Here is a 26,980-nt window from a genome sequence, read left to right as displayed (position 1 = left end):
ATGTTCCCCAAGGCTCAGTTCTGGGTCCTCTTCTCTATAACTCACTCACTTGTTGATCTCATTGGTTCTCATGTATTCAGTTATCAGCCCTATATAGAAGACCTCCTGATTTATATATCCAGTCTAGGACTTGCCCCTGAAAACTAAGCCTGAATTTTATAAACTACCTATTAGCAATGCAATAATCTGGGACAATCCTGAAAGGCATATGGCAGGGAATGCTATTTACCTCCAGAGAAAGAACTGTTGGAGTTAGAGGCATGTGGATCAAAATGTACTGTCTTTTATACCATTGTATGTAGTTTTATTTTGGGGTTTTGGTTTTGCATGAGTGCTTTTACAACAACAACCACTATGTAAGTGTCTTTTGTGTGGTACTAAAAATAAAACAAAAAATAAACTACTTATTGATATTTACAACTGGATGTCCCCATAGTATTTCAAACTCAATATGTCTAAATTTAAAAAAAAAATCCTTCCCCTCCATCTTAGAATCAATACTGTGCACTGCTTCCGAGACAGGAGAACAGTAAGGTCCAGGCAATGGAAGTTAAGTGACTTGTCCAGGGTCACACAGCTAGGCAGTGTGTGAGACCTGATTTGAACCCAGGACCTCCCATCTCTAGGCCTGGCTTTCAATCCACTGAGCCTCAAAGCTTTCCCCTAAATGATAATTAATTATCTTTTCCTCCAAACTTTTTCTTCCAAACTTCCCTCTTACTACTTTCCATTTGCCCAGATTCTTACCCCCAACTTCCTTGTCCAGCTCTCCTCCAGATGCCATCTTTATCCATTAGAATGTAGGATCCTTGGAGGCAGAGACTATCACCAATGCTTAGCTTCATGCCTATCAGATGCTCTATCATTTCTCTCTCTCTCATCCTCCTTGTTCTACATACAGTCTACCATTTGCCAAATCTTATCACTTCTATCCACAACTCATATACCTCCTCTTTTCTCCACTCTAATGATCACCACCAAAGTCCAGTCTCTCATTATCACATTTCCCCTACACTATTTTTTTAAAATCCTTCCCTTCCCTCTTGAAGTCAATACTGTGTATTGGCTCCAAGGCAGAAGAGTGGTAAGGGTAGGCAATGGGGGTCAAGTGACTTGCCCAGGGTCACAGCTGGGAAGTGTCTGAGGCCAGATTTGAACCTAGGACCTCCCATCTCTAGGCGAGGCTCTCAATCCACTGAGCCACCCAGCTGCCACCTCCCCTACACTATTGCCATAGTTTAATTGGTCTTCCTTTCTCAAGTCTCTTCCCATTCCGGTCCATTCTCCATTTGGCTACCTATGAGATTTTCCCAGAAGGCAGGCAGGTCTGACTAGTAAGCTCAATAAACGCCAGTGCCTATTACCTGTAGGGCCAAATACAAACTCCTGTTTGGCATTCAAAGATCTTCAAAATCTGGTCTCTCTCTCTAGCCCATACAGAGTCCATCTTCTTTCCCATTTTTTCCCCCTGTTACTCCCCCAACCCAGCATTCTCAGTCTTGTCATATTGGCCTACTTGGTGTCTATTATACAGATTGCACTCTCTCCCATCTCGTGTCCCTCTTGCCTCCTTACCTCCTCTCTCCCTCTTCCCCTCACCTTTGCCTCCTAGAATTCTTGGCTTCCTTCAAAGCACAGCTTTAGAATCCCCTCCTGCCGGAGGCTCTTCCTGGCCTCCCCCACCCTCCAGCTGTCCGTGCTTTCCCCTCTGGAGTTACCTTGTGTCTACTCTGTCTTTTCTCGTATGTACCTTGATGACACACGTTAAGTGCCCTAATATAATGTAAGCTCCCCGAGGGCTGGGGCTGTTTCCATCTTTCTTTGCATTCTCAGTGCTTAGCACGGTGCCTGACAGGTAGGAAATGCCTAATGAGTGTTTGTTAATTGATCGATTGACAGAGGCGAACGATTTGCTGGGGAAGCTGGCCTGATAACTCAAACCAGCTTCCCAACACCGGTCTAAATAAACCAGCTCTGCTCGGTCCCCACTTCTTGCGCAGCGGCCGCCGCTGAAGCCCATTGTAAATCTTCCTGGTCCCAGTCCTGGTCCGGGTTCCCCCTGGCCCTTCGCCTCAGTTGCTTTCATCTCCCCACCCCCACTCCCTACCCGTCAAAGTACTCTTCTCATTGGCTGCCGCCATCTCTCCCTGGCCTCCTATTGGCTGATAGATTTCTTTCTCCGCCCCGCGCGGCAGACCTGGGGCTAGGGGACTGGGACTGGAAGGGGAGGGGAGGGGGCGCGGAGTCCCGCCCGGGCTCAGCTTCGAGAGTGGGAGCTGCGCCGCCCTAAAGCGTGCCTGGCTTTCAATTGGAGAGAAGGGGCGCCTCCGACCCGGGCGCACCCGGCTCTCCCAGCAGCCCAGCCCTCCCACTGTCCCAGGGAGGAGCCGTGAGACCCCCGGCAGGGCAGCTCTGGAGAGGCGGCCGAGAGCACAGCGGCTGGAGCAGAGGAAGCCTCAGACCCGGAGGGAGCTGGACTTGCTGGGGGAAACTCTACCGTGTCTGGCAGATGGCAGTGTGAGGATGGAGAGCAAGGACATGGACAGCTATCTGCGGCGCCTGAAGCAGGAGCTGGTAAGGCCAGAAGCAGGACAGAGGGTGCTTGGGTGGGGGACGCTGCCCCATCCCCAGCTGCAGTCAGCCGCCTAGTCTCTCTTACCAGGGTCTTGGGGAAAACATTCGGAGTGTCGGGGAGGGTGAGGCGGGGAAAGAGAGGCAGAGAAATGAATGTCCAGGGGAGCGGACCGGGGACCACGCGGAAACTTCGCGCAGAGTTTAGCGAAAGGGACACGCAGAACTATAGACGCAACCCTAGGCGGAAACAGACGGTGAAAGACTGACACGTGAAGCCCCCCACGGATTCAGACAGGGGAGCCACAAGAGGCCACTGATGGACACACGGCCGCAAACGGAAGCAGCCACTGACACCTGAAGACACTGACAGACACACAGCCTCAGACAAACGCACGGACCAACTGACGTACAGACAGACACACCCACCCATAGACTACCACGCGTGTCGAGAGACAAGAGGCTGAGCCCTAGACTAACTTAAGGAACGAGATAGCCAGGGCAGAGATCGAGAGAGTGCCTGAGGGCTCTCGAGGGTCCGTGGCTTGAGCCTAACGGGGGCCCTGCCCGGCGGGCGGAGAGCAGGGCCCACGCTTTCGGGAGGCCAGTCGGGCTCTGGGATGGGAGGGAAGCCGGTACTGCCTGGGGCTCCTATCTCTCTCTGCTGGAGCTTGGCAGGCTGGGCGGGGTGGGGGGTGGGAGGGAGGTGCGGGGGCAGGACAAGCCGGCTGTCTGCCCGGACTTGTCTGCCAGCCCGGAGGGAGGCTGGGGGCTGGCAGCTGTAATGACGGCGGTGGGGCCTGGGCACGGGGAGGAGGGGAGTTGCCAGGATGAGCAGGAGCTGCGGAGGCAGAGCCAGATGCTAGGTCTCTGCTTTAGGAAGAGAGAGAACTGAAGTGGGAGGGGGTGGGGGGGTGAGGGCAGGAGAGGGCAGCTTAGGTAGGGACAGGTAGCTCTAGGGGAAAATGAGTCTAGAAAGGGATCTGCCTATGGTGGTGGTGAGCCCTATTGGGTAGCACTAGGTCTCGGGGAGGCTCAGGCTACATAATGAGTTGAGCATATAAGGAAAGGCTTGAAAGTCGAATTGCTTCGTAACTCCAAATATTTACCCTCCCAACCACACAGTGTTTTTAGTTCATTTCTGTTCAATTTAGTCAAATAACTTGGGTTCAAATTCAGCTCTTTGCACTTCTGAAACTTTATAGACAAGTCACTTTTCCTCTCTGGGATCAGTTTTTATGAATTAAAACATCATTTATATCCTGTCTAAATTCTGTGATCCTGTGAACTCAATTTAATCTCTCCAGCATTCAGATGGAATCCTCTGCAACCTCACACAATCTCTGTAGGGTCAATCTATAGGTGGTTTAGTGCATGGAGGGACTATTCCTTCTTTCAACGATCAATCAATAAACAAGAAATGATTGGACGCCTGCTATATGCCAGGCACTAGAAAGAAAGACAATTAAAATCTTCTGAGCTCTCAAGCTTACATTCTATAGGAGGGGACAGCAGGTAAAATATGTACAGAAAAGTATTAAGAAATAAAAATAGACAAAATATCTTGACCTCTTTTCTTCCTGCTCTACCCTTTTCAATAGGGAGAAACTAATGTCCAGAGAAAGGTAACCCAGGAACCGGGAAGAAAGCCCAAGAGTGTCCAGTGACCAGCCTAGCTCTTTAGGCGTGATAGAATGACGGGTTTGCCTTTCTCCCCAGTAGTTGCCAATGATATTGGGCAACGCCCTCATAAAATAACCCCTAAAATTCTTCTTTGTGCTGGGTGACTTGGGAGGGAAAGAAACAACTTGATAGCCATGCTTAGAGAGCAGCATGGAGGGGAAGACAGTCTAGAAGAAATGGAATCGCCACAGGTATTTTTGAAAGATCCCAGTGTGTTAGGTCACTAGGTCCCAGGTGTCAGCTCCTCTCTCCAAGGCTGTGTAGATCAGCTGTCTGTTCTCAGGAGACTGCTGGGGATCAAAGAAAGAAGGGCACACCATGACCTCCAAGCCCTTTGTGAAGTCCAGGCTGTGGTGATCCTCCCACCACCTGGGCACTGGACGGACACTGACTGTGTGACTGTGATATAATTCTTCATTTTGAATGGGACAAAGGGTTTCTTTGCCTAATTCCACAACCCTCCCTACTCCCCACAACTTTCTTTATAGAGGTGTTTATTAGACAGGTAGGAATCGATTGGCCCCTATCTGGGGAATAAGAGACTTGTCAGATAGTTGGGGTTACCCACTCCCAACACAAAGGACTCTGACTTCTCTCTAGTTGTTTCTCCATGTCCAAGAAGGTCAAGATTATTGTTGAGAATTCTTTCTCACCCTAGACCAGGGATAGGAAGAAAGCGCTAGGCTCATGGGATCAAAGCCAGTCCAACTTCCTTTGTGCTTGGAGTGGGGGGACAGGGCCCCCTCCATCGCACCCCACGTTCTGAGTTAATGGAGGGGTGGGTGTTTCTGGCACAGGATGGAATTTTAATAACCCTCTGATTTGCATTTTGCACAACAACTGGGGGTGGGGGAGCGGAGGTTGGGGGGGTGGGCAGTGTGTGGAAGATGCCAGCGGAATAAAGAAAGCAAACAGGAACTAGCACCCCAGCTCCAGATCTGAATACATTCCCTCAATCTACACCCCCATCAGGAACATGAGCCCAAACAGGGAGGAGAGGGAGAAAGAGGAAGAGATGAGGCGTGAGGAAGGCAGAGAGAAGGAAGCAATGAAGCCAAAGTCACCCAGCTCCCTCATTAGCTTTTATTTGGCCCTTTGTCTGCACTGTTTCAGTCTTTGACTCTCTTGGAGAGGAAGCCAAATGCCTGGCCCAGGGCCCAGACTGATGCTGAGACAGGAGAGAAACTATCCCTGCCTCACCTTCCCACCCCCTACTCCCAGCCCCTTTCTCTGGGCCAGGCTCTCAGTTCTCAGGCTGAGTGGGCAGCTCCTTCCCAGACTAGGGCAGAGAACGTCTGGAGCTTCCTGCTCCCTCTCCTCTCCTCAGCCAGATCCTTGGGGTAGCCCAGGGCCTGAGTGACCAGTTTCCCTACATGGCAGTTGGGGGCGGTGAAGAGGAGGTCATTCCTTTGGCTGAATCTTTCTCAGGCTAAGGCAGTTGGGACTAGAGCCAGATGCAGCTCTTGGCTACCAGTGACTGGCCTGGGCAGGTGTTTTGCTTGGTCCTACACCAAGCTGAGAAGCAGCCAGAGGAAGTGAATACAGTCAACTCTCATTTATCTGCTCCATGGATGCTACGAGGCAAATGTTTCCTCCTCCCCCTCCTCTTCCCTCTTGCCACTAAGGGCCACTGTATTCCATCCTCAGCTGATGGGAAATTTTCTGTATAAGAAATATGTGTATGAGCCTTCTAGAGACATATAGAAATGAATCTGGAGATTGATTATCTGCTGGTCTGGATTATCTGTATCTCTGCCACTCTTCCCACCCCTCAATTTTTTACTCATTTAATGAACATTTATTAATATTTATTATTGTAGTTATATTTTATTCTATTCTATTTCTATATTTGTTATCATTATATTAGTTTATTATATTATAGATTATGATATATTATGTTTATTTGTAATTTATTATTATATCATGGTTTATTATATTGTATTTATATATTATTATATTTACCTATTACAGAGTGCTGTGCTAGTCTCTGGGGGTGATGCAGAGTTGAAATAAGTAAGACACAGGCCCTTTCTCTTCAAGTTTACAGTCCAATAAGGGAATAGAGATAGCTAGAATCCTTAACCTATAAGTACAACCCAGAGGTTCAAAGCACAGTTCTGGGTCCTATGGGAAATAGCTCATGATGTAGTGATCAGTAGACTAGATTGGAATAGAAAGTCCTGGATCTGAATTCAAGTTCTATACTCCTGTGCCTTGGGCAAGTTGCCCTCTGGAACTCAAGTTTCCCCTTCTAAAAAATGAGAGAAATGGATTATATGGTCTGTAAGATCCCTTCCAGTTCTAAAACTATATTCAAATGAGCTCATACTTCTATGGATCTTTCAAGTTAGCACAGTGCTTTTCCCTACCATAATCCAGGAAGGTAGCTAATGCATTTATTGTACTTTTGTCACTGGCTTGGTGGTGTCAGATGTGCTGCTGGGGGCCAACATCATTCTAGATTGTGGCTTGAACCAGACTAAAATATAATTAGGAAATATTCAACAAAATAAGTAGAAATACAATAAAACATAGATAAGGTTAATAGGTGGTTTTCTAAGTTAATATGCAGCCCATAGGCATCCTTTTAGAGTTGTGTTCAACTCTTGGCCCCATTTGGGATGTTCTTGGCAAAGATTCTGAAGTGTTTTCCCATTTCCCTCTCCAACTCATTTCGAAAATGAGGAAACTGAGGCAAATGGGATTAAATGACTTGCCCATTGTCGCACAGCTAGTAAATTTGTCTGAGTCTGGATTTGAATTCTGGTCTTTCTGACTTAAGGTTGAGTGCTCTGTCCACTTTATCAGCTAGCTGCCTGAGGGTATGGTTTCATATCCCAATTTCTATTTGAGTTTAATACCACTGAGCTAACTAATTGGTGATCTTCCAGCACTATTGGTCCTCGATTCAAGGGTGCTGATTCCAACTCATGTATACCTTCTCCTCTTGTACCAGGTATTATTTATTTCCATTTTACAATTTAGGAAGTTGAATCACCAGAAGAGGAACAAACTCTCTCATAGTTACAACCAGTATTGTATGAGAGCTGGGATTTGAATCCAAACCTCCCAACTCCAGTTCTACTACATTTTTCCCAAACCTTCTGGCCCATCATGCTTTCAGAAGAGATAATCTAGAATTAACTGAGCTATCAAGAAACATTTGCTCCTGAAGGTTAAAGTTGTAGAATTTCCCATCCCTCTACCCCAGTCATCCATCACAACTGGAAACATACACTGTCATGGAGGAATGCATTTCCTCACAAGTGAGGGATGCTGGGGGATGGCTATGTGGTGGTCCAAGACAAAATGGAGAGAGGAGCAGAGAAGTGTCTTGGCTTAGCCATGGAAGGTGACCTGACAGAGCCTGCTAGGACCCTGAAAACCAGACTTTCCCCAGTGCTGTGTCTGTATCTCCTTACCAACAGAGTATATGTGGATCCATAGATTAGATTTCAGGGAAGAAGTTTGAATGGGCCCCAGGGTAGAGGCAGCAGCTGATACATTTCTTCATTAGGACACTGGGATGATAGGGCTATAATGACACCATAGGGGACATGTGGCCCACATCTTGACCTCAACAAAGAGTTGATGACTAGACTTCAAGTCTGAACCCCAGCTGCTCCCTGCTCCCTGCTCCCATTGGGAGCTTCCTATCTAATGGCAGAATATAAGAGAATCTGAGAGCTTACAGAAAGAGACAGACAGAGAGTGAGGAGGAGGAGGGGAAGAAGAAAAATTAGTGTTATTATTCTTACCGGGAAACATTCAAATGAATATACATCGCTATAATGCCCCCTGAGCATGAATAACTGGGGTCTTAGAAATCTCATGAAGAGGAAAATTTATGAGGAGTCAGTTTTTGAAGGAGAGCATCTCCCAACATGTTTATGCTGGTAAAGAGGAAAAAGAACATTTTCCTGCCAGAGAAATAGTTTGAAGTGGGCAGGGCGACTCTTATTCCAAGAGAGGTAAACAGAGGCACAGGAAGGGGGTAGCCAGAGGAGAAGAGATCCAGCATCTTTGGTCTAGGGCATCCTTCCTGCCTAGCAATATTTACTTAATGGAATTCTCCAGACCCAAATGTTCACCTGACCTGAAATTTCTGCCAAGTGGGAAAAGATTGTGGATTTAGACCTAGAAAGATCCTAGTTGACCAGCTGTACTAACTTCATCATTTTATAGATCAGGAAATTCTGGCCCCTGTAGAAACATTCCAGATTTCTTTCTTGAGGTAACTTGACCCCAAATTCAGAGAAAATGAAAGCGCCTGGATTCAAACCCAGGGCCCGCTTCTGAATCACAAACTGGCTGTGTGACTCTGGGCAAGTCCTGTAAACTATCAAGTGGCCCCATGCACCTCTCTACCTCTCCAACTTTTAGAGAAAGTTCCAGTCTATATTGGTAGAGAAAGTTACTCACTCATAGAGATTTCTCTATATCCATGAAATCAAAAGTCTAGTAAATATATGCATATGTAAGGATATATTTTTACAATTAAAATAAGTTTAATATTTTGTTGTTCCATATCATCATAATTTCCTTCAAAATGCTTCCCCCTCCTAGAAAGTCCTCTCTTATAATAAATATTTTTAAAGTCAAAAAAGAGGGTGAAAACTAGCATAACTGAAAAAAATTTATATAGAATACTTGTGGACCTCCCACTTCTGCAAAGGAGTGAGATGGGGAGTCTCTTCTCACATCTCTTCTTTTGAATCATGCTTGTTCGTTGCCACTTTTTTAATCTAGATTTTTAAAAATCTAGGTTTTGTTGTATTTTTACTTATTTTGTTTTTTAATATTTTATTCCCCCCCTCGATTACATTAATCAAATTAAAACAACTTTTAAAATGATTTTTAACCTTTATTCAAAAAACTGTTGAGTCAAAGTCTCCCCTTCTCTCCCTTCCTCCTTTCTCCCTCTTGAGACAGCAAGCAATCTGCTATGGATTTTACATGTGTAATAATGCAAGACACTTTCCCATAACATATAGAATGTTATTTTTATCATTAGTAATACCGTATCTTTTTGCCCCTGTTTTTGTGTATGCTTTTTCATCCTTATTTTTACCTGGATGAGGAAACTGAGGCTTAGAGGTTAAGTGACTTACCCAGGATCATAGCATCAGTAAGAGCCACCATTGCCACCCACTTCCCCTCCCACCCTGAGTCCAGCTGGAATGCCAGGGCACTCTACTGCCTTTTCAGCTATAAAGCTCCTCATTTGTTTGATGAAAGCACTGTGTGTATTCTCAGAGAGCTCATGTGGTTCTCAAGTCACAAGCTGTTGACCCCAGGTCTAGGGAGAAGCAAGAAGAGTTGCCTTGAACTACAGCATGAGTGATCTAAGCTAGACGAGAGGATTTCCTGTGAAGGTGATTAATTAGCAGAGGAGTCCTCCAGGGAGGCTGGGCTGCTCCTCCAAGAGATGGTTATGATGACATGGTGAGAGGACGCTCTGGAGGCTGCCCTTATCTTCTCTCTGGGGTCTGCCTTCTTTCTCCAGCTAGAGGTCAGGGACTGAGTCTTCGGTTTCTTTGTCTCCTTCGCCCGGCAGATGATAAGGCTAAATAAACATTTATTGACTGATTGCAACCTATGGGAGGAGAGTGAGAATAGAGGAGAAATCACTAAGGAGGAAGCCTTAATGGAGGAAGTGGGGTGGGATGGGGTAATTTAGGTCCGTCCGTCTGCCTTTTGCCAAAACATTATCCCATAAAGAGATGCTTCTGGGGGAGATTGAGTCTCTTCCTCTTTAGGGGCGCCCCTTCGTTCTATTTCCTTCTAACTCCCCCCCCCCCCCCGCCTCTTCCTCATCTTCCCACCTCCTTCCCTCCCGGGGCTCTTGGCTCAGGCTCCCTCCCTCCTGGCCACTAGGCTCTGTAGCTTCCTGTGGGGAGATCCAGCCGTTCCAGCCAAGAGCAGGGGGGGCATGAAGGTCGTCATTCACGGGGCCGGGAACAAGATGCTTGGCACTGAGGGACTGTCCCCATTTCCTGCCCCAGGCCTCAGCCGATGCCTCTGGGAGGGGCTGGAGGGAAAGGGGTCACGGAAAGAGGTGGCGAAGGAATTGTGTGAGGACCTCGGGAGCCCCCTGGCAGAGAGGGTGGGAGAAGGAGGGAGGGAGGGAGGCGGGGACGCCTGCCAAGCCCGTAGGGAATCTGGCTGAGCGAGCAGAGGGCGTGAGACACGGGGACGGAGGGCACAGCTGTGAGAAGCAGTCAGAGGGGCCGAGGGAAGAAGGAGCCAGGCGGGAACAGAAGGTGCCTTGCCCACACACGTACCATATCCCCTGCTAGGAGGGGAGCAGACTCACAGCATCGTAGACTTCGAGTTAGGAAGAACCTCAGAGACCAGGTCACCAGCCCCATCCTCTTACGGCTGAGAAGCGTGACTGGGATAAGGTCACACAGGTAGGAAGTGGCACATACGCCAGGGTTTGAACCCGGGCCCTCAGGATTCCAAGCCGTTGTTCCCACCCATTGCACAGAACTTGGCTTTTAGAGGGGAGACCTCTCTGTGTGAACAGGCGACCTCATCCCGCTCCCCACGGGCAGGAGGAAGAAATCCAACCCCCGAAAATGCCCTGCGGCAGCCAGTTGTCCTTAGAGGATTCTGGCAGGCAGGTGTCTCCCACTCATGCCGGCGGATTAGCCTGGAAGAGAGAAGGCTCTTCGCGGGGACTAAATCCTTGGCGCTAGACGGTAAAGAGGCCCGTCCTTCCCTCCCTCGGCCCACAGGCTGATAACGGCTCTTTCCCGTAGGTAGGCAGCCCTTCCTCCAGGTTCCCTCATTTCACAGAGCTGGAAGGACCCTCAGAGGCAAGGGCAGGCTTCCCTCTAAAAGCAGCCGATGAACCGCGGATGCCGCTTTATTATATAGAGATTAAGAAGCTGAAGAGAGACTGGGGGGCGGGGGTGGATCCCCCGCATGCCGAGGCGAGAAGCTGTTTCTAGACTCTAAATCCGGGCTAATTTCCATGAAGCCAGAGCACTAAGACTCACTGACTTTGTATAGAGTGCTTTACATTCGTACTGGGAGTCCGCGGCGAGCGGAAAGAATAAGAGCTAGCATTTATGGCACCAGCTATTTGTAAATATTTGGACTTTTTCTAGCACTTAACAAAGGTTGTCTCATTTAATCCTGGCAAGGACCTTGGCAGGAAGGTGCCACTATTTAAAAAAAAAAAAAAAAAGTAAGGCCCTTCCGTCTTAGAATCAGTACTGTGTATTGGTCCCAAGGCAGCAGAGTGGTAAGGGCTAGGCGATGGGGGTTAAGTGACTTGCCCAGGGTCACCCAGCTAGGAAGTGTCTGAGTATTATTATTATTAAATTATTCCCTATTTACATATAAGGACACTGAGGCAAATGAAGGATAAGTCAGGCAAGGGTCACCAGGCCAGTCTGAAGTCAGATTTGAATTCTCTCTCTCTTAGGCAAAGTCCAGCACTCAATCCACTGAGCCAACTACCTGCCTCAGTGCCAGCCTGGGACTCAGAGGACCTTGGGGCAAATCTCAGACTGCACTTGCTTCCTTCCAGACCCTAAGCCAGGGCACCTCCCTGGGTCTTACTTTCTTGTAACTAGAGAGATTGGACTAGGTGATCTCTAAGGTCTCTTCCAGCTAGGAAACTATGACTTATTTGGCTTATTATTAATTTGGCTTATCTTATGTGGCAGGCCCAGAAGACCTGGGTTCCAATTCTGCTTCAGACATGTACTAGCTGTATCACCCTGACAAGTCACTGAACATGTCCTCACTTTCCTAAACTGTAAAATGGGGATAATAATAGCATCCCCAGAGTTGTGGTGAGAATCAAGTGAGATGGAAAGTGCTTCAAAACCTTAAAGTGCTGGATAGTTGTTGGTTATTATTATATGCTTCTCCACAGTCCCGGGGGAGATTAGTTACGATTATTATTGTCCCCATTTTTGTAGTTGGGAAATTAAAGGACCACATTTGATCATTTCAGTTGTGTCTGATTCTTTGTAATCCTATTTGGGGTCTTCTGGCAGAGATACTGATTTGCCATTTCCTTCTCCAGCTTATTTGACAGATGAGGAAACTGAGGCCAACAGGGTTAAGTGACTTGTCCAGAGTCACACAGCTAGTAAGTGACTGAGGCTGGATCTGAACTCATAAAGAATGAGTCTCCCTAATTCCAAATCCAGGGCTCTCTAGTCCCTGTGCCATCAAGCTGCCCAAGGGGCTTGGCTAGGACCAAATAGCTACTATGTCCGGGAGACAGGATTTGAACCCAGCATATACCCTACTGTGTACAGACAGCTGCTTCTTTATTTACTAAAGGCATTATTAGGATGACAGAGGAGGAAAGTGGGGATGGAAGGTGGAAGAACAAAGGAATGGCCAGGAGAGGGATATGGCCTTGGAGCTCTGTGTCCTGTCTCCCCCCACCCCCACCCCTTCCCAGCCCTCCCTGTCCCAGGGAATGATTCTCTTCCCCCAGCTCCACGGGAAGATCAGGCCCTGGGAAGATTCAGTGCCCAGCTTCCCCCCAGGCTTTTCTCCATGTGATGGGGCTGCTCCTCCTGTCTTCCAGCCTAGGAGGAGGGGCACAGCTCACCCGCTGGCTCCATTCTTGTTTGGGTTACATCATCCCCTTTCGGGTTGGGAAGGGTGACCCTATTAGCTCCTCTCTGAGCTGGGCTTTAGCCCCAGCAGCTGATGCTCCCTCCTTTTCCTCCTCCTCCTCCCCAGGACTTTCCTGTTTGCCATCACTCCATCACAGACAGCTGCTTTCTCCTTCCTCAGGCAGGGGCTGGGTTGGAGTTTGGCAACACAGGATACTAACCAGGAGCTGAGGTTCCTGTGTCCCCGAGGCCCCCATCAAGCTGCTTCCCTTCCCTTCCTCTATCACTCGGAGCCTGGAGGGGATTTACTAACGTCATCTTGGAATTTTAGCTTCTTGTCTTACAGACAGAGAACCTGGGGCTCAGAAAAGGTTGTGATTTGTTCGTGACCAATGACTAATAAATGTCAGAAGTGTGGTTTGAACCCAAGTCTTACCAGACTTTAAGAAATTTATTCTTTTTACTATACCAAGGATTCTTCTTCTCTTTTTCAAACTCTTGGGTTATGATACTAAGTATTGGTTCCAAGGCAGAAGAGTGATAAGGGCTAGGCAACTGGGGTTAAGTGACTTATCCAGGGTCGCACAGATAGTAAATGTCTGACGTCAGATTTGAACCCAGGACATCCCAAATTCAGACCTGGAACCACCTAGCTACCCCTAATAAGGAATTTTTTAAAAAATAACCTTATTTTCTATCTAAGAACTGATACTAAGTATTGGTTCCGAGGCAGAAGAGCAGTAAGGGCTAGACATTTGGGGTTAAGTGACTTGCTCAGAGTCACACAGGAAATGTCTGAGGCCAAATTTGAACCCAGGTTGTCCTGATTTCAGGTCTGGTGATCTATCCGCTGAGCCACCTAGCTATCCCTAATAAGCAATTAAAAAAAAATCCCTTATCTTATATATAAGAATTGATACAAAGTATTGGTTCCAAAGCAGAAGAGCAATAAGGGCTAGACAAAATGGTGCTTTATCCACTGAGCCACCTAGCTGCCTTAAGAATAGAATATATTGGGGGGGGGGGGCAGCTGGATTGAGAGCCAGGCCTAAAGACCTAGGAGGTCCTAGGTTCAAAATTGGCTTCAGACACTTCCCAGCTGTGTGATCCTGGGCAAGTCACTTGACCCCCATTGCCTACCCTTAACACTCTTCTGCCTTGGAGCCAATACACAGTATTGACTTCAAGATGGAAGGTAAGGGTTTAAAAAAAAAGAATAGAATATATTGGGGGGGGCAGCTGGGTGACCCTGGGCAAGTCACTTAACCCCCATCGCCTAGCCCTTACTGCTCTTCTGCCTTGGAATCATACACAGTACTGATTGTAAGGTGGAAGGTAAGAGTTTAAAAAAAAGAGAGAGAATATGTTTAGTTAAATGCATTTACGAAATGTTTCTATCTTAAAAGGCTGTGTGATCCTGAGCAAATCATTTGACTAGCTTTCCATATAAAGTATGGACAAAGTCCCATCTGTGTAAATAAAGAGAGTTCTCTTCTCAGGAGTTAGCTCGACATGAAGTCAGAGGCCCAGGCCAGTAAAAAATGTTTAAAAGCGTTCCTTCTAATTCCTACCTCCCACTCTGACCAGCCTGGACAGAGGGAGCCGCAGGGACCTTGAGATCCGTTTGGTGCCATGCATGGGGCCTCTGCTCAATGGCTTGCCCTTTTCCCAATCATTTCAAAACTCCATTATTTCAAAAGAGGGATTATTTCCCTTTTGTCCACCAGCCATCACACCGGCCCCTTCCTCCATGGTTTCTAATGAGGTACAAGAGTCATGGTGGCCAAGAGGACCTGAGTTAAATTCTGCCTCTCACGTCATGTTTGTGTGACTCTGAATCAGTCTTCAGACTGCAGGTTTTTCATCTGTAAAACCAGGAGGTTGGAATTGGTGGCTTCCAAGGTTCTTTCCAGCTCAGGCTCTATTAACCCCTTGAGCCTGTCAACTGTGCTACGGAAGGTCAAAGGAAGAGGGGGACACTTCCAGCAAAGAATCAGGAGATTTGAGTTCTAGTCCTGTCTCAGCCTGAGACAGATTGAGCCCTTTCACTCATCCCAGCCTACCTCCTCCTCTGTGGTCTTTGAGTTCTGCCATTCTAGCATGAAGAAGGAGGGCATTGGATTTGGCTCCTGAAGGGTAGGTAGGATTTTTATGGGGAGGATTGAAAGGATCGACATTTTAGGTGGAAAATAAGGTGTGAGGGACGAGACCAAGGCAGGGAAGCTGACAACCATTTCTTAGGAAAAGAAATGAACTGGTTCAACTGTGGTGTGGGGTATCTATAGGGAGGGCATCAGTGTGAGCTACGTATGACAGAAGAGAAGGGTAGATCAGCAGGTGAAGGACCTCAAAGGTCACAGTAAGAAATCTGAATTTTATTCATTGGCCAACTGAAGGTTTTGGAGTGATCGGATTAGAGCTGTACTTTTAGAAAGATTCATCTTGAGGAGGGGGTATAGACGATGCACCCAGCCTGGGTCCTCTGCCAGGTTCTGTGTTCTATATTGGCAACTGCCAGCTTGCACCTTATGAAAACATGGTTGCAGGATTTTATCCACAACACTTTGGAGAGGAAAAATTGGAGGTGGGAGATGAGTTAGAAAGTGTAAGATTTAAATGAAGGTCCAGCAACTTAAAGAATTATATTTTATAAAGTTTATTAATAAATACTAGAAGTAAAGGAATAAAAAGGTCATTAGCTAACAAAATAAGACCGCGTGACTAAAATTTTTTGCCTGTTTAAAAAGCCCCCTCCCCCCAAAGCCTTGACAGGAAGGGAAGAGAGTAAGAAGCAGGTCTACACCAAATTTATATCCTTCCTACGTGAGCACATAACGTGAGGAGAGTGGGGTGCTGGGGATTGTAGTTTTATGGGCAATAGATTCTAATTACACAAAAGCTACCGAGTGAGGGGGCAGTTGGGTGACTCAGTGGAATGAGACCCAGGCTTAGAGATGGAAGGTCCTGGGTTCGAATCTGATTTCAGATATTTTCTAGCTGTGTAACCCTGGCCAAATCATTTAACCCCCATTGCCTAGCTCTTAATGCTCTTCTGCCTTGGAACTGATACTTAAATATTTTAAAATAATAATATATTTATTATTTTTAAAACAAACATATCATCTAATAATTAAATTGTTTAATGCTTATTAATTTAATAAATATTATTTTATTATACAATAATAATTATATAAATAATTATATGGATAATTATATAAATAATGATTATATAATAATATTATTATTATTGAAGAAGAACAAGAACAAGAAGGAAAGGGAAGGGAAGGAAAGGGAAGGGAAAGAAAGGAAAGGGAAGGGAAGGGAAGGGAAGGAAAGGAAAGGAAAGGAAAGGAAAGGAAAGGAAAGGAAAGGAAAGGAAAGGAAAGGAAAGGAAAGGAAAGGAAAGGAAAGGAAAGGAAAGGAAAGGAGAAGGCTCTTGGGGGATTCCCAATCCTGCTGCAATATCCTGACATAATGAAAAGAGCTGGGAGTCAGGAGACCTGAGTTCCAGTACTCAATATGCCATTTTCTAGCTCTATGACTGAACAAGTCACCAAATCTCAGCTGCCTCAGTGTGTAAAACAACTGTAGAGGGTTTGACCAGATAATCCCTGAGGCCCCATCCAGTGCTAACATTCTGTAATTTGACCCTGCATTCCTTCTGGTCTTGAAATAGATCCACAGTACTCATAAATGTGGGTCTGAGGGATGTTGGGAATATGAAATACTCTCAGACAAAGGGAGTAGGGAAATCTTCAAAGAAAAATAGAGGTAATTGAACCTATTTTCATAGCCCAAATCTGCCCTATATTATAAGCATTATCAACCTGTGCAAAAATCTCATATTTGTTGTTTTTTTAACCCCTTACCTTCTGTCTTGGAGTCAATACTGTGGATTGGCTCCAAGGCAGAAAGAAGAGTGGTAAGGGCTAGGCTGTGGGGGTCAAGTGACTTGCCCAGGGTCACACAGCTAGGAAGTGTCTGAGGTCAGATTTGAACCTAGGACCTCCTGTCTCTAGACTTGGCTCTCAATCCACTGAGTCACCCAGCTGCCCCCTCTCATATTTGTTGTTTAAGGGACAAAAATCACTTCTTATTCTCACTCCATTTTCATATTACATGGAATTCTAGAGCACCAAAGAATATAGTTTGGGAAATGAAGGCTACTGCACCCCGGCAATATCAGAGAGAGATCATGAGGCCCTGAACTTGGCTGGGGGACAGAGACGATGGAAAAGAAGGGATCTCTAGGAGAGACCTTGCTGAGATCTGAGTGATTCTGGGAGGTCAGGGAGAGGAAGGAATCAAGGACGGCAAGAATGAACTGTGTTGTCCCTACGGAGGGATGACAGTAAGATAGAAGTGGGGCAGAGGATAAGCTCATAACCAGCCCTCTTCTTCTCTAGCTTCAGCTCTGAGCCTATACATTGGAGATGAGATGCTGGAAAGGCTCTGAACCTGCCTCCCTGTCCTTACACCACTTTTCCCTGGCAGACAGAGATGGAGATGGAAACTGAGGAGACAAAGTCCAAAAGGAAGAAGGTTATCAGAGCTGAGGGTCAGGGAGGCAAAGGCATCAGGCATCAGAGCTGGGGGATGTTGGTGACCCTCGCTGCTGAACATAGACTTATGTCTTTGCTCCTTCCTGCTTCACCCCTCTTGGGTGGAAGAGCCTTGGCCAGGCAGACCGATGGAATAACCAGGGTGCCGGCTCTAGAGAGCACCTACAGGAGATGCCCAGGCTGTCTAGGGAAGCTGAGCTGGCTCATCACACAATCTGAGCCTCTGTAGTGGAGGGGTGAAGAGGGTCAGGGAGGATTTGATGCCCACTGGCCAGTGAATCCAGCTTTGCAAAGCCTTGGATAGATAGAGTTCTAGTCCCTCCTCTCTCTGGGCTTAGGACGAGACGCATTAGGGCGAGCCTGGGGAGGTAAGATGATCAGTGGGTCTCTGGGGGGCTTAGACAACAGATGGTTTCTTCAGGGTTTGATGGCAGTAACCTGAGCAAGGCTCGGGAGGGGATCTGGGGAGGGGGGTGAGGCAGCTTGGGTCTAAGAATGGGGTGGGTGGGGAGCTTTTGTGAATGTTATCAGAGATGCCCCTTTCTCTCGCCCCCAAACTAGGCTATCACCCAAACCCAGCTGGCAGCCCCTTCCAGCTGCCAGTCCTTGGATTCAGTTAACTCTAATCGAGGGGTTAGAGTTAGACATCACTAACACTCAGCCTAATCCCCCAGTCAGCTTGGCCGTCACTCCCCTCAGACACAGGAGCAGGGGGCTGCCTGAGCCTGGGAATGAAGGGAACCTTCCAGCCCAAAGCAGAGAACATGATCAACTGTGGGAGACTTAGCTACTCTCAGCAAGACAAAGATCCAAGCAATTCTGAGGGATTTAGGACAAAGAATGCTCTCCATCTCCAGAGAAAGAACTGTTAGAGTTGGAATGCATATGATTTTTCGCTTGTTTATTGGGGTTTGTGTTTTGGGGGTTTGGTTTTATAAGATTATTCACTTATGAAAATGAACAACATGGATAAAAGCAAAAAATAAAATTAAGTAGACAACAGTTGGGAGAGCACAGGTGTTTGGGAAAGGAGGGGGAGGAATTCAAAGAGCTATAATGGACTTTTTGAGGATCACAGCATCCCCCAATTCCTCCTCACCATTCCCCACCCCACCAACCTCAACAGCTACTTCCAACCAGATGTAGACAGCTGTTAGGGCAAAGTCCAGCCTCCCTTTCCTTTGATGAAGATTCTTTGGGAATCATAGTCTATCTTCTCCCCACCCCTCAAATATCCAGCTCCTATAAGAGAAAAGGGAACTTGGGGGCCCTGGAGGATAGAGGGAGTCCCTGAAGTAAGACTCCGTGTCTAGAATCCTAGACTTATTGTTGGAAATCTTCTAGCCCGGGCCCCTCACTTTATATCGACTTACCCAAGGCCAGGTTGGTAGTATCAGAGGCAGGTTTTGAACCCTTCTTTTCTGAGTCCCAATCTAGCATTCTTTCTGTTATACTACACATGGCACTCTCATTTTGCAAAACTTGTTCCCAGGCTCTCCAGCTCCAAGGCCTCTATTCTTTCCATTGGGCCCTGCTACCATCTTGGCTCAGGGATACTGGTAGGGAAGAAGGGAGAAGCTGTACTAAAGGAGGGAGGGAAAGGATGACCCCAGAGAGGCTCAAGGGCTTGATTCTCCTTCTCTCTGCAATGCTGACATTCTTTCTCCTCCAAGCAATTCCGAGGGGTATAAAGGAGCAGCAAGAAAGAGGATGACCTCTCAAACAGGCTCACTGGCCGTGACTCTGGGTCAGTCTAAGCATGGCGCCATCCCCTTGGTAGCAACATTCTCCTCCTGTTCTCACCTGAGTCTTCTCTGTCTCCTTCCTTCATAGGTGTCCATGAAAGAGGTGGGAGATGGACTCCACGATCAGATGAACTGTATGATGGGAGCCTTACAAGAGCTCAAACTCCTTCAGGTACAGACGGCTCTGGAGCAGCTGGAGATCTCGGGGGGCGATGGTCTGGGCCCTGCCCCCAGCTTCCTTCAGGGCTCCAGAAGCCCCCCAGAACCTTGCAGGTGGGCAGGCAGCCGGGGCTCAGCCAGGCCCAGAGCCAGCTCTCCCTGTGGTCCTCCTGGCTGTGGCAGCGCCACCAACCTCTCCTCCCAGGGGACTCACACTGGCAGGAACCTCGTGCCCCCTCCTAGGACTTGGGAGCCAGAGAGCCAAGGCTTCATTCAGCGGAGGGTAGAGCGGGCCGAGCCGGACGACTGGACCTCCACTCTGATGTCACGAGGCCGCAACCGGCAACCCTTGGTCTTGGGGGACAACATCTTCGCAGATCTGGTGGGCAACTGGTTGGACTTACCAGAACTAGAGAAGAAGGGTGGGGAGAAAGGGGAAGTTAGTGGGGCGGGTGGGGTGCCAGGGCCTGGAAGCCGGCCCCGGGATCCAGGCCGAAGGTTCACCCTGACTGCCAACATCTTCAGGAAATTCCTGCGTAGCGTGCGACCGGATAGAGACCGCCTGCTCAAGGAGAAGCCAGGCTGGATGACCCCCACGGCCAGCGAGCCCTCCACTGGACGCTCCAAGAAAGTTAAGAAGCGGGGCCTCTCCAAGGGAGCTGGCTACTTCCCCTTCCACACCACTGGGGGCAATGGACAGGGAGAGAGGCCGTCTTCGAGCTGCCCCAAGGCCCTGGAGCCCCCAGCCTCCGGCTTTGACATCAACACTGCTGTGTGGGTCTGAGCCTTTGGCATTTTTCACAGCAGAGGCCAGGCTGTGCTGGGTCAAGTCTAGACGGCAGATGCTACCAGCCCCAGCTCTGAACTTTCTTTCAAAGCTCCCAGAGAAGTAAAAGGGAAGGGTGGGCATCTCGGGAAGCTGAAGCCCCTCCGTACACTCACTCCAAGGAAAGCCACAATCTCCTCCCAATAAAATTAGAGCTAAATTGGGACAGTAGTGGGGGAAGTTGTGTGCATGTGTGTGTGTCCACATTAGGTTTGGGACAGATATCCCAAAGGGTGCCACTGGGGGAATGTCCCTGGCATTTACATCAATGCCCTATAACTCACTTCTGAGGGGTCCAGTTGAGGAAGGAGGGGTGTATCTAATGTTACAAAACAGGAAAATGAGAATTGCTGAGACCCTCCCAATAAAGACATTCTCTTCAGAAACACCCTGGCCCCCCCTTTCTGTAACTTTGTCAGCTTGCTCCCAGAAAGCTTTTCCCCCAACTAGGAGCAACTGTGTACATCCTTCTGATCTCAGCAGTAGTTCTTCTCCCCCCCAGAAGAATGGGCACCCCAGATTCTGTGGGGTGACTCTGATGTGGCTATAGAGGCAGGGGTATTGAAGACTGAAGACATTTCCTGGAAACCGATGACTCAGTTTTCTTATGACTTTGGTGATGGCTGACCCTCTAATGTTCTTGAGATGGGGGAAGGAGGGCTCAGAAAGGTGTGTGTTTGGGGAAGGGGGAGTCTATAGCTGCTACTCCAAACTCTTCTCTCCCAACAGCCTAGGATAGCTTTGTCCTGAGGTCAGTTAGGGTTGATAGGTGGGAATAAGTCCAAGCTTGGATATTTCTAAGTTCCACCAGGTACATATCCCAATTCAACCCTTTTTCTCAGGGATAAACACTCAGTTAATCAACAAATCACTCTCATACCCATTTACCCCTCACCCACCCATTGGGTACCATCTTGGAAGACCTAGAGATCTATCAAAGCAACCCCTCCTCCTCGCCCCCTTCTTGTCCGTGTCCTCACCCTGGACCAACCAGGGTAAGAAGAGAGGGCAGGAGAGAGATTGGAAGGCAAGCAAGAATTTATGAATTCTATCTGGGCAGGCAGCCTAGGGCAGGGCTCCAGAGCCTGTATGGCAGAGAACAAGGGACAACCCCCACCTCTTTACCCTGTGGAGGTTGACACTCTCTCCCCGCTTGGAGTAGGTAACACCCACTGACACAGAAAATACAATGTGAGACCCTGTTTGGGTTGAAAAGCCCATGGAGGCCCCCCCCCTCTTCCCTTCCCCCTCAGCCTGATGGGATGTGACAGCTGTAATTAGAAGCAAGATGCCTGTCTGCATAGCCACCCTAGTTCCCAACATTAATAGCAAACAGGAGGAGAAAAGAAGCCCTCCAGCACGGCTGCCTCTATCTCTTCCTTTCTTCTTGTTCTGGGATGCAGAGAGTCAGAAGCCCCTTCCATCTTCTATATGGTGTGTCTGTGTCCTCGGGGGTGAGGAATGAGGATCTTGGGGGGAAGCTTAGGATCTCTTCTTTGATTCCCAAACAACCAAATTACTCTAATCCAACTTTGGGCAGAAAGCAGCCACCCCAAGTCGACCCACTTAGCCAGCCCTTCCTAAAAGAACAATCTCTCTTCCTCTGAGTTTTTCCATATATGCCTTCCCAGATGGGCCTTATCTCCTAGAGAAGTGCATGGACCACAATAGCCTCTTGGGAATGGCTTTGGCAGCTTCACCTAGAAAACCACCGATTAAATGGAGAAGGGACTTTCCTGCTTTAGGCCCCCTTAAGACTCTTTGTCAGGGTCTATGTCCCTCTTTCCTCTTCCTACTTTATTTTTTTTAACTTTCTTTTTTTCAATTACACGTAGAAACAATTTTTGACAACTGTTTTATGACATTTGGGTATTCAGATTCTCTCTCTCTCTCCCTTCTTCCCCAAGGCAGTAAATAGTCTGATACAGTTATACCAGTGCTTTGGTGCAGTACATCTCCCCATATTCCCCATGCCAAGACAGAAGATCCATATCACACATCAATAAAAATCTCAAAAAGGACTCTTCCTACTTTATACATTCCTTCCTCCCTCCACCTATCTGCTGGTTGCTCTCTGAACCCTAAACTGCCCTGGTTTCCTGAAATGTCTTTGACTCTCCTCAGCCATTCCCCCAAGGAGAATCTGGGGAGCAGTATCCTAGGTAGCAGAAAGAAGCTAAAGAAATAATGATGGGGGGCAGCTGGGTGGCTCAGTGGATTGAGAGTCATGCCTAAAGACACAAGGGGTTCAAATTTGGCCTCAGATAGCTGGGTGACCCTGGGTAAGTCACTTAACTCCCGTTGCCTAGCCCTCACCTCTCTTCTGCCTTCGAACCAATACACGATATTTATTTTTAAGCAGAAGGTAAAGGTTATAAAAAAAATAACTGGGCCTAGCTCTCAATCCACTGAGCCACCTAGCTGCCCCTAAAAATCTTTTTTTTTTTTTAAAGAGTGCCTAGAGCAATAATAAATTAAACATTTCCCCCAGGATCACATAACCAGTATCAAGGATAGAATTTGAACTTGGGTCTTCATGGCTCCCATAGCCACTACACCAAGCTGCCCATTTAAGCCGAAGTAGAAGGGGGGGGGGAAACTTGCCTCTTAATCAGTCCCCCAATCATTTACTTCTTTAGTAAATCTAGCCTTAGTCCGAATTGCTGTTTGCAGCCCTTCCCTCTTCCCAGCCTTCTCAGCTGGGCACTTTTTCTGGCTGACTGAAGGAAGTGAATTTCAAGCCAAATCTGGGTTATGGGTTTCAGGATGCTCCATCTTTTGGGGCTATCGGTTGACTTCTAGCAGCCTTCTTCCTCCCTTTGCTCCCCAGTGCTTTCTTTCCAGGGGTCCATCAGTAGGCAATGCAAACAGGAAAAGAAATGTGCTGCCAAAATGACAGATACACACAATATCCATCTATCTGTTACAATGTACAGCATTACGTACAGCATATCCATCTCTCTATGGTTTGTGTCTCCATTGTCAGGGAGACTGGCATGCATCCATTATGCATCCCCAAGCCCAAAGGCAGAGCCCTCGTGTGTGTTTTCATCTTCCCCCATTTGGGTTCTTCTCCCATGCCTCTCCTTCCCCTTTTCAGTTCAGAGAATGGAGAACTCACTCTTAGATGAGGCTGTGAATTCCGATTGTGCCCAGGAGTCAGCAGTCAGTGCCTGGGACTCAGCCTCCTTTCTTCCTCCTTCACTTTCTGCCATCACTAATGAAAACTGATGGCCAATTAATTTTTCTCTATAATTAATGTCTGTCCCAATCACCCTCCCCTCTCGTGGGCTCGCAGCTGAGGCTCCATCAGAGGTTGGGCTGATTCCCTCCTTCTCCCACCCTACCCCAGACCCCCTGGCAGAGGTTGGTTTCTGCAGTCTTCTCCCCTCCCCCCTCCCCCCCCCCAGCCCAAGAAGGCAGGAATGAGCAAAAGTGAGATAGGGGAGGTGAGAAAAAAAACAACTCAGTTCTGCCCCAGGGGACTAATTTTACGGTTAATTAGGACATGCAAATGAGCCAATTGCTCAGTTAATGCCCACTCTGGCGCATGGCCCTGCCCCACGTCCAGGCCACTTCTGCTGGCCACTGGAGGCTGGGCCTCTGCCCAGGTCTCGCCTGGTAATCCTTGACCTTGTAGCCAGGCTGGATTCCACACTCGGCCAGCCTGGGCCACGAGCCAGGACCTGGTGGCTCAATCCCCTCCTGGCCTCTTCACTGCTGCCTTTGCTCTCCTCCTGGCTTTTGCCTCTGGCTCCAGTGGGTCACTCTCATGGACCTCTCGGCTGAGGGCACTACATTCCCCCTTCCTCATTTTAAAGGGATGCTCTCTGAGCCTTCACTGGCCCAAGTTCTTCAAAGGATACTGAATCTGATCTTCCTCTCCTCCAGCAGAATCACAGAGGAGCTCACTAATTCCTTCCTTGAGACAGACAAACTTTTAGGAAGGAAAGGAAACAGATTATGTCTGGCTATGCTAATGAGAGAAGTTTCCCTCAGGCTTGGGTTTGGGGGGCCCAAGTGCTCAATGAAAGAGAGCTGGACTAGATTCTAGGAAGACCTGAGTTCAGGTTCTACCTTTGACCACAGTGGTTATGTCACAGAGCAGGGCTTTTGCTTAAATTCTCTTTGCCATTGAGGTGTCCCTCTGCCTGGTGTCTGCAATAATTTATCTACTAAAAGCATCCCTCCATTCAGAGGGAACAAATGAGAGAAAGTGGGAGGGAAGGAGGGACATTTTTCAGCTTCCACCCCAGATTATATACTTTTGTATATAATATATAATAGTATAATAGACTATTATATATTTACATTATGTATTTTTCCATTGATAAGAGGAAGAGGAAGAGAAGGGGCACAAGCAAGAGCCGTAATTCCCAAGAACTCTTCCTATCTTGAGGATTTGTCACCTGGAGCTCTCAGACCAGCCAGTAAGCTCCTATTTCCATGGCACAAACCAGTGTGCAACAACCTGTTGGGAAGGGAGAGTGGCTCTAATTATCCTCATTTTAAAGAGGAACACAAGGGTGCAGCTAGGTAGTTCAACAGATAGAGAGCCAGACCCAGAGATGGGGTTCAAATCTGGCCTCAGATGCTTCCTAATTATGTGACCCTAGGTAAGTCTCTTATCCCCACTTGCCTAGCCTTTACCTAGCTTTTTTGCCTTGGAACCAATATTTAATATTGATTCAAAGACAGAAGATCAGGGCTTAAAAAAAAAAAAAGAGTAAACTGAGCCAAACCAATAAAAGAGGAAGAACCTGATGCCCAGAGAGGGGGCCGTAATTCATCCATTGGTACCAAGGTGGAGTCAGAGGAAGGATTCAGAGCTGGGCCTTCCAAGTCCAAGTCTGGTGTCCTTTTGACACTATGAGAATGATCTGAACCCTTGCCCAAGTCCCAGACCCCAGGGATCTAGAACAGAGAGGGAGGGGTAAGGTGAGGGGATTGGGGTGGGGTGGGGACAACGAGGAAGGTGCAATAAATGAGCCAACTTCTAAGGGAGATGGGTTGGGTGAGCTCCCAGTTCTCTCTCCAGATAACTTTCTATCATTCTCTTTTAATGTCTTTGCTGCTTGGATTCCCTCCAAGCTCTGGTCTCTCCTTTCTCCAATCCAGTTACCAAGTGGGCTACTGGCCTTACAAGTGCTACAAGCTGTGTATTTAGCAGCGGTGCTAACCAAATAACTCACGCCATTGATGGGAGGCCCCCATCTGTCTGGCCTGGTATTGATTGTCAGAAGCAGAGGGCTTGTGGAGGTGACCTCTGGAAGGCTGATTAAACACGGGAGGCAGGATGGGTGATTTGGTTACAAGCACCTTGTTTTAGAAATTCACCCACTCCCTTTACTCATCTAACTCCATCCCATTAGGCCACCCCTCCACCTTTTATTTCCCAACAAATAAAGTGATAACATCTTTCTCTCCTGGGAGGTTCCTGAGCTCGGATCCGCGCTAAATTTGATAGGGGGTTTTCACAGTAACAAGGAAAGAAAAGACATCTCCTTCCTGTCTCCCCTGTAGCCTCCCCACGTTCCCTACACAGCTTCCCATATGTTTATAAAGATCTTGGGTGCTCTCGCCCTCACCCCAACCTCCCTTTAGGTCAGCCCTGCCCAGGATGCCTATGGCCCTGGAACAAAGTCCTTATTCTTGTCCAGGGCGGGAGTCCTCTCCCTCCCACCTTCTAGAATCATCTAGTGAAAGCATCTCTCTGTTCAGAAGGAACAGCTGAGAGAGAGAGAGAGAGAGAGAGAGAGAGAGAGAGAGAGAGAGAGAGACAGAAAGAGAGACAGAGAGAGACAGAAAGAGAGACAGAGAGAGACAGAAAGAGAGACAGAGAGAGAGAGAGAGAGAGAGAGAGAGAGAGAGAGAGAGAGAGAGAGAGAGAAGGAGAGAGAGAGAAAGAGAGAGAGAGAGAGAAAGAGAGAGAGAGAGGCACTTTTCAGCGTCCACCCCACGATATATAGTATTGTGGCCTAAGCTGATAAGAGAGGGAAATAACACCGTACCCGTCAAGCGTGTGTGACCTTGAGACAGCCGCCTCATTTCTATGGGCTTGGTTTCCTTGTCTGGAAAATGAGGGGGCTGGGGGCTGGCCTAGGGGACTGCTGAGGTCCCTTTCAGAATCCTGTTGCTTCTCCTCCTCCCCATATCCACACCTATCATGCCCTGGAATGTGTGGCTTCCCCTTTTCTCCTCTCCTCTCCATCTTCCCGAGAGTCAAATCTCCATTACCAATCCATCATCCCTACCCTAGAGTGGCCCAGCTACCAGGCTAGGGTGAGAACTATCTGGGAAGAAGAGCCATTCCTCATTCCCTTTGCACCAGAAGGCACCCTTCCCTTTCTTCCTGCCCCTCTGAATGTGTGTGGCCATTCTTCCATCAATTTCTCACTCTCTCTTCCTTCTACCATGATCCGTAGGTTCTGATCCACTCGCCTCCTATTCTCTGTATTGAGATGAGAAGAGAAAGCTCGCCTCCTGACACTCTCAGATGCTTTCCCCCATCCCTCCACCCATAAACCCTGTGAGCTATCGTGCTACCCTTCCACCTGGGCTTTCAGGTGTCTTCATCCAGCTCTCAGGAGAAAATAGAGCGAAGGGCTGATAGCAAATGAGGACACAGGGAGATGCCCACCTCCCTGAAAAGGCCATATTTTAGCAACAGAAGGTAGAGGCGAGTTGTGTCCACCTCTATGAGTTCCTCTGGCCGCTTCCACTTTCTGAGCCCTCCAGCTGTATGCAAAAGTAACCCCTGGGTTTAAAGGGAAGTCATAGAGTCATAGAGGATGGAGTGCCTAAGGCACACAGACTTCAATCCCTCCCCTTACTTGATTTGCC

At 47.9% G+C, this 26,980-nt stretch overlaps 1 protein-coding gene across 1 annotated transcript; it reads left to right on the top strand.

Moving 5' to 3' along the window:
- Positions 1–2,284: 2,284 nt before the first annotated feature.
- INKA2 (inka box actin regulator 2) lies at positions 2,285–20,525 on the top strand. Its single transcript, XM_044675972.1, has 2 exons — positions 2,285–2,574; positions 19,241–20,525. The coding sequence occupies exons 1-2, from the start codon at positions 2,524–2,526 to the stop codon at positions 20,093–20,095; spliced, it is 906 nt and encodes a 301-aa protein (XP_044531907.1). The 5' UTR covers positions 2,285–2,523; the 3' UTR covers positions 20,096–20,525.
- Positions 20,526–26,980: the final 6,455 nt, after the last annotated feature.

Source organism: Gracilinanus agilis, chromosome 4 (assembly GCF_016433145.1).
Source record: "Gracilinanus agilis isolate LMUSP501 chromosome 4, AgileGrace, whole genome shotgun sequence".
Taxonomy (NCBI): domain Eukaryota; kingdom Metazoa; phylum Chordata; class Mammalia; order Didelphimorphia; family Didelphidae; genus Gracilinanus; species Gracilinanus agilis.
The sequence above is the reverse complement of the archived record's forward strand: the minus strand, read 5'-3'. Positions and strand labels throughout refer to the sequence as shown.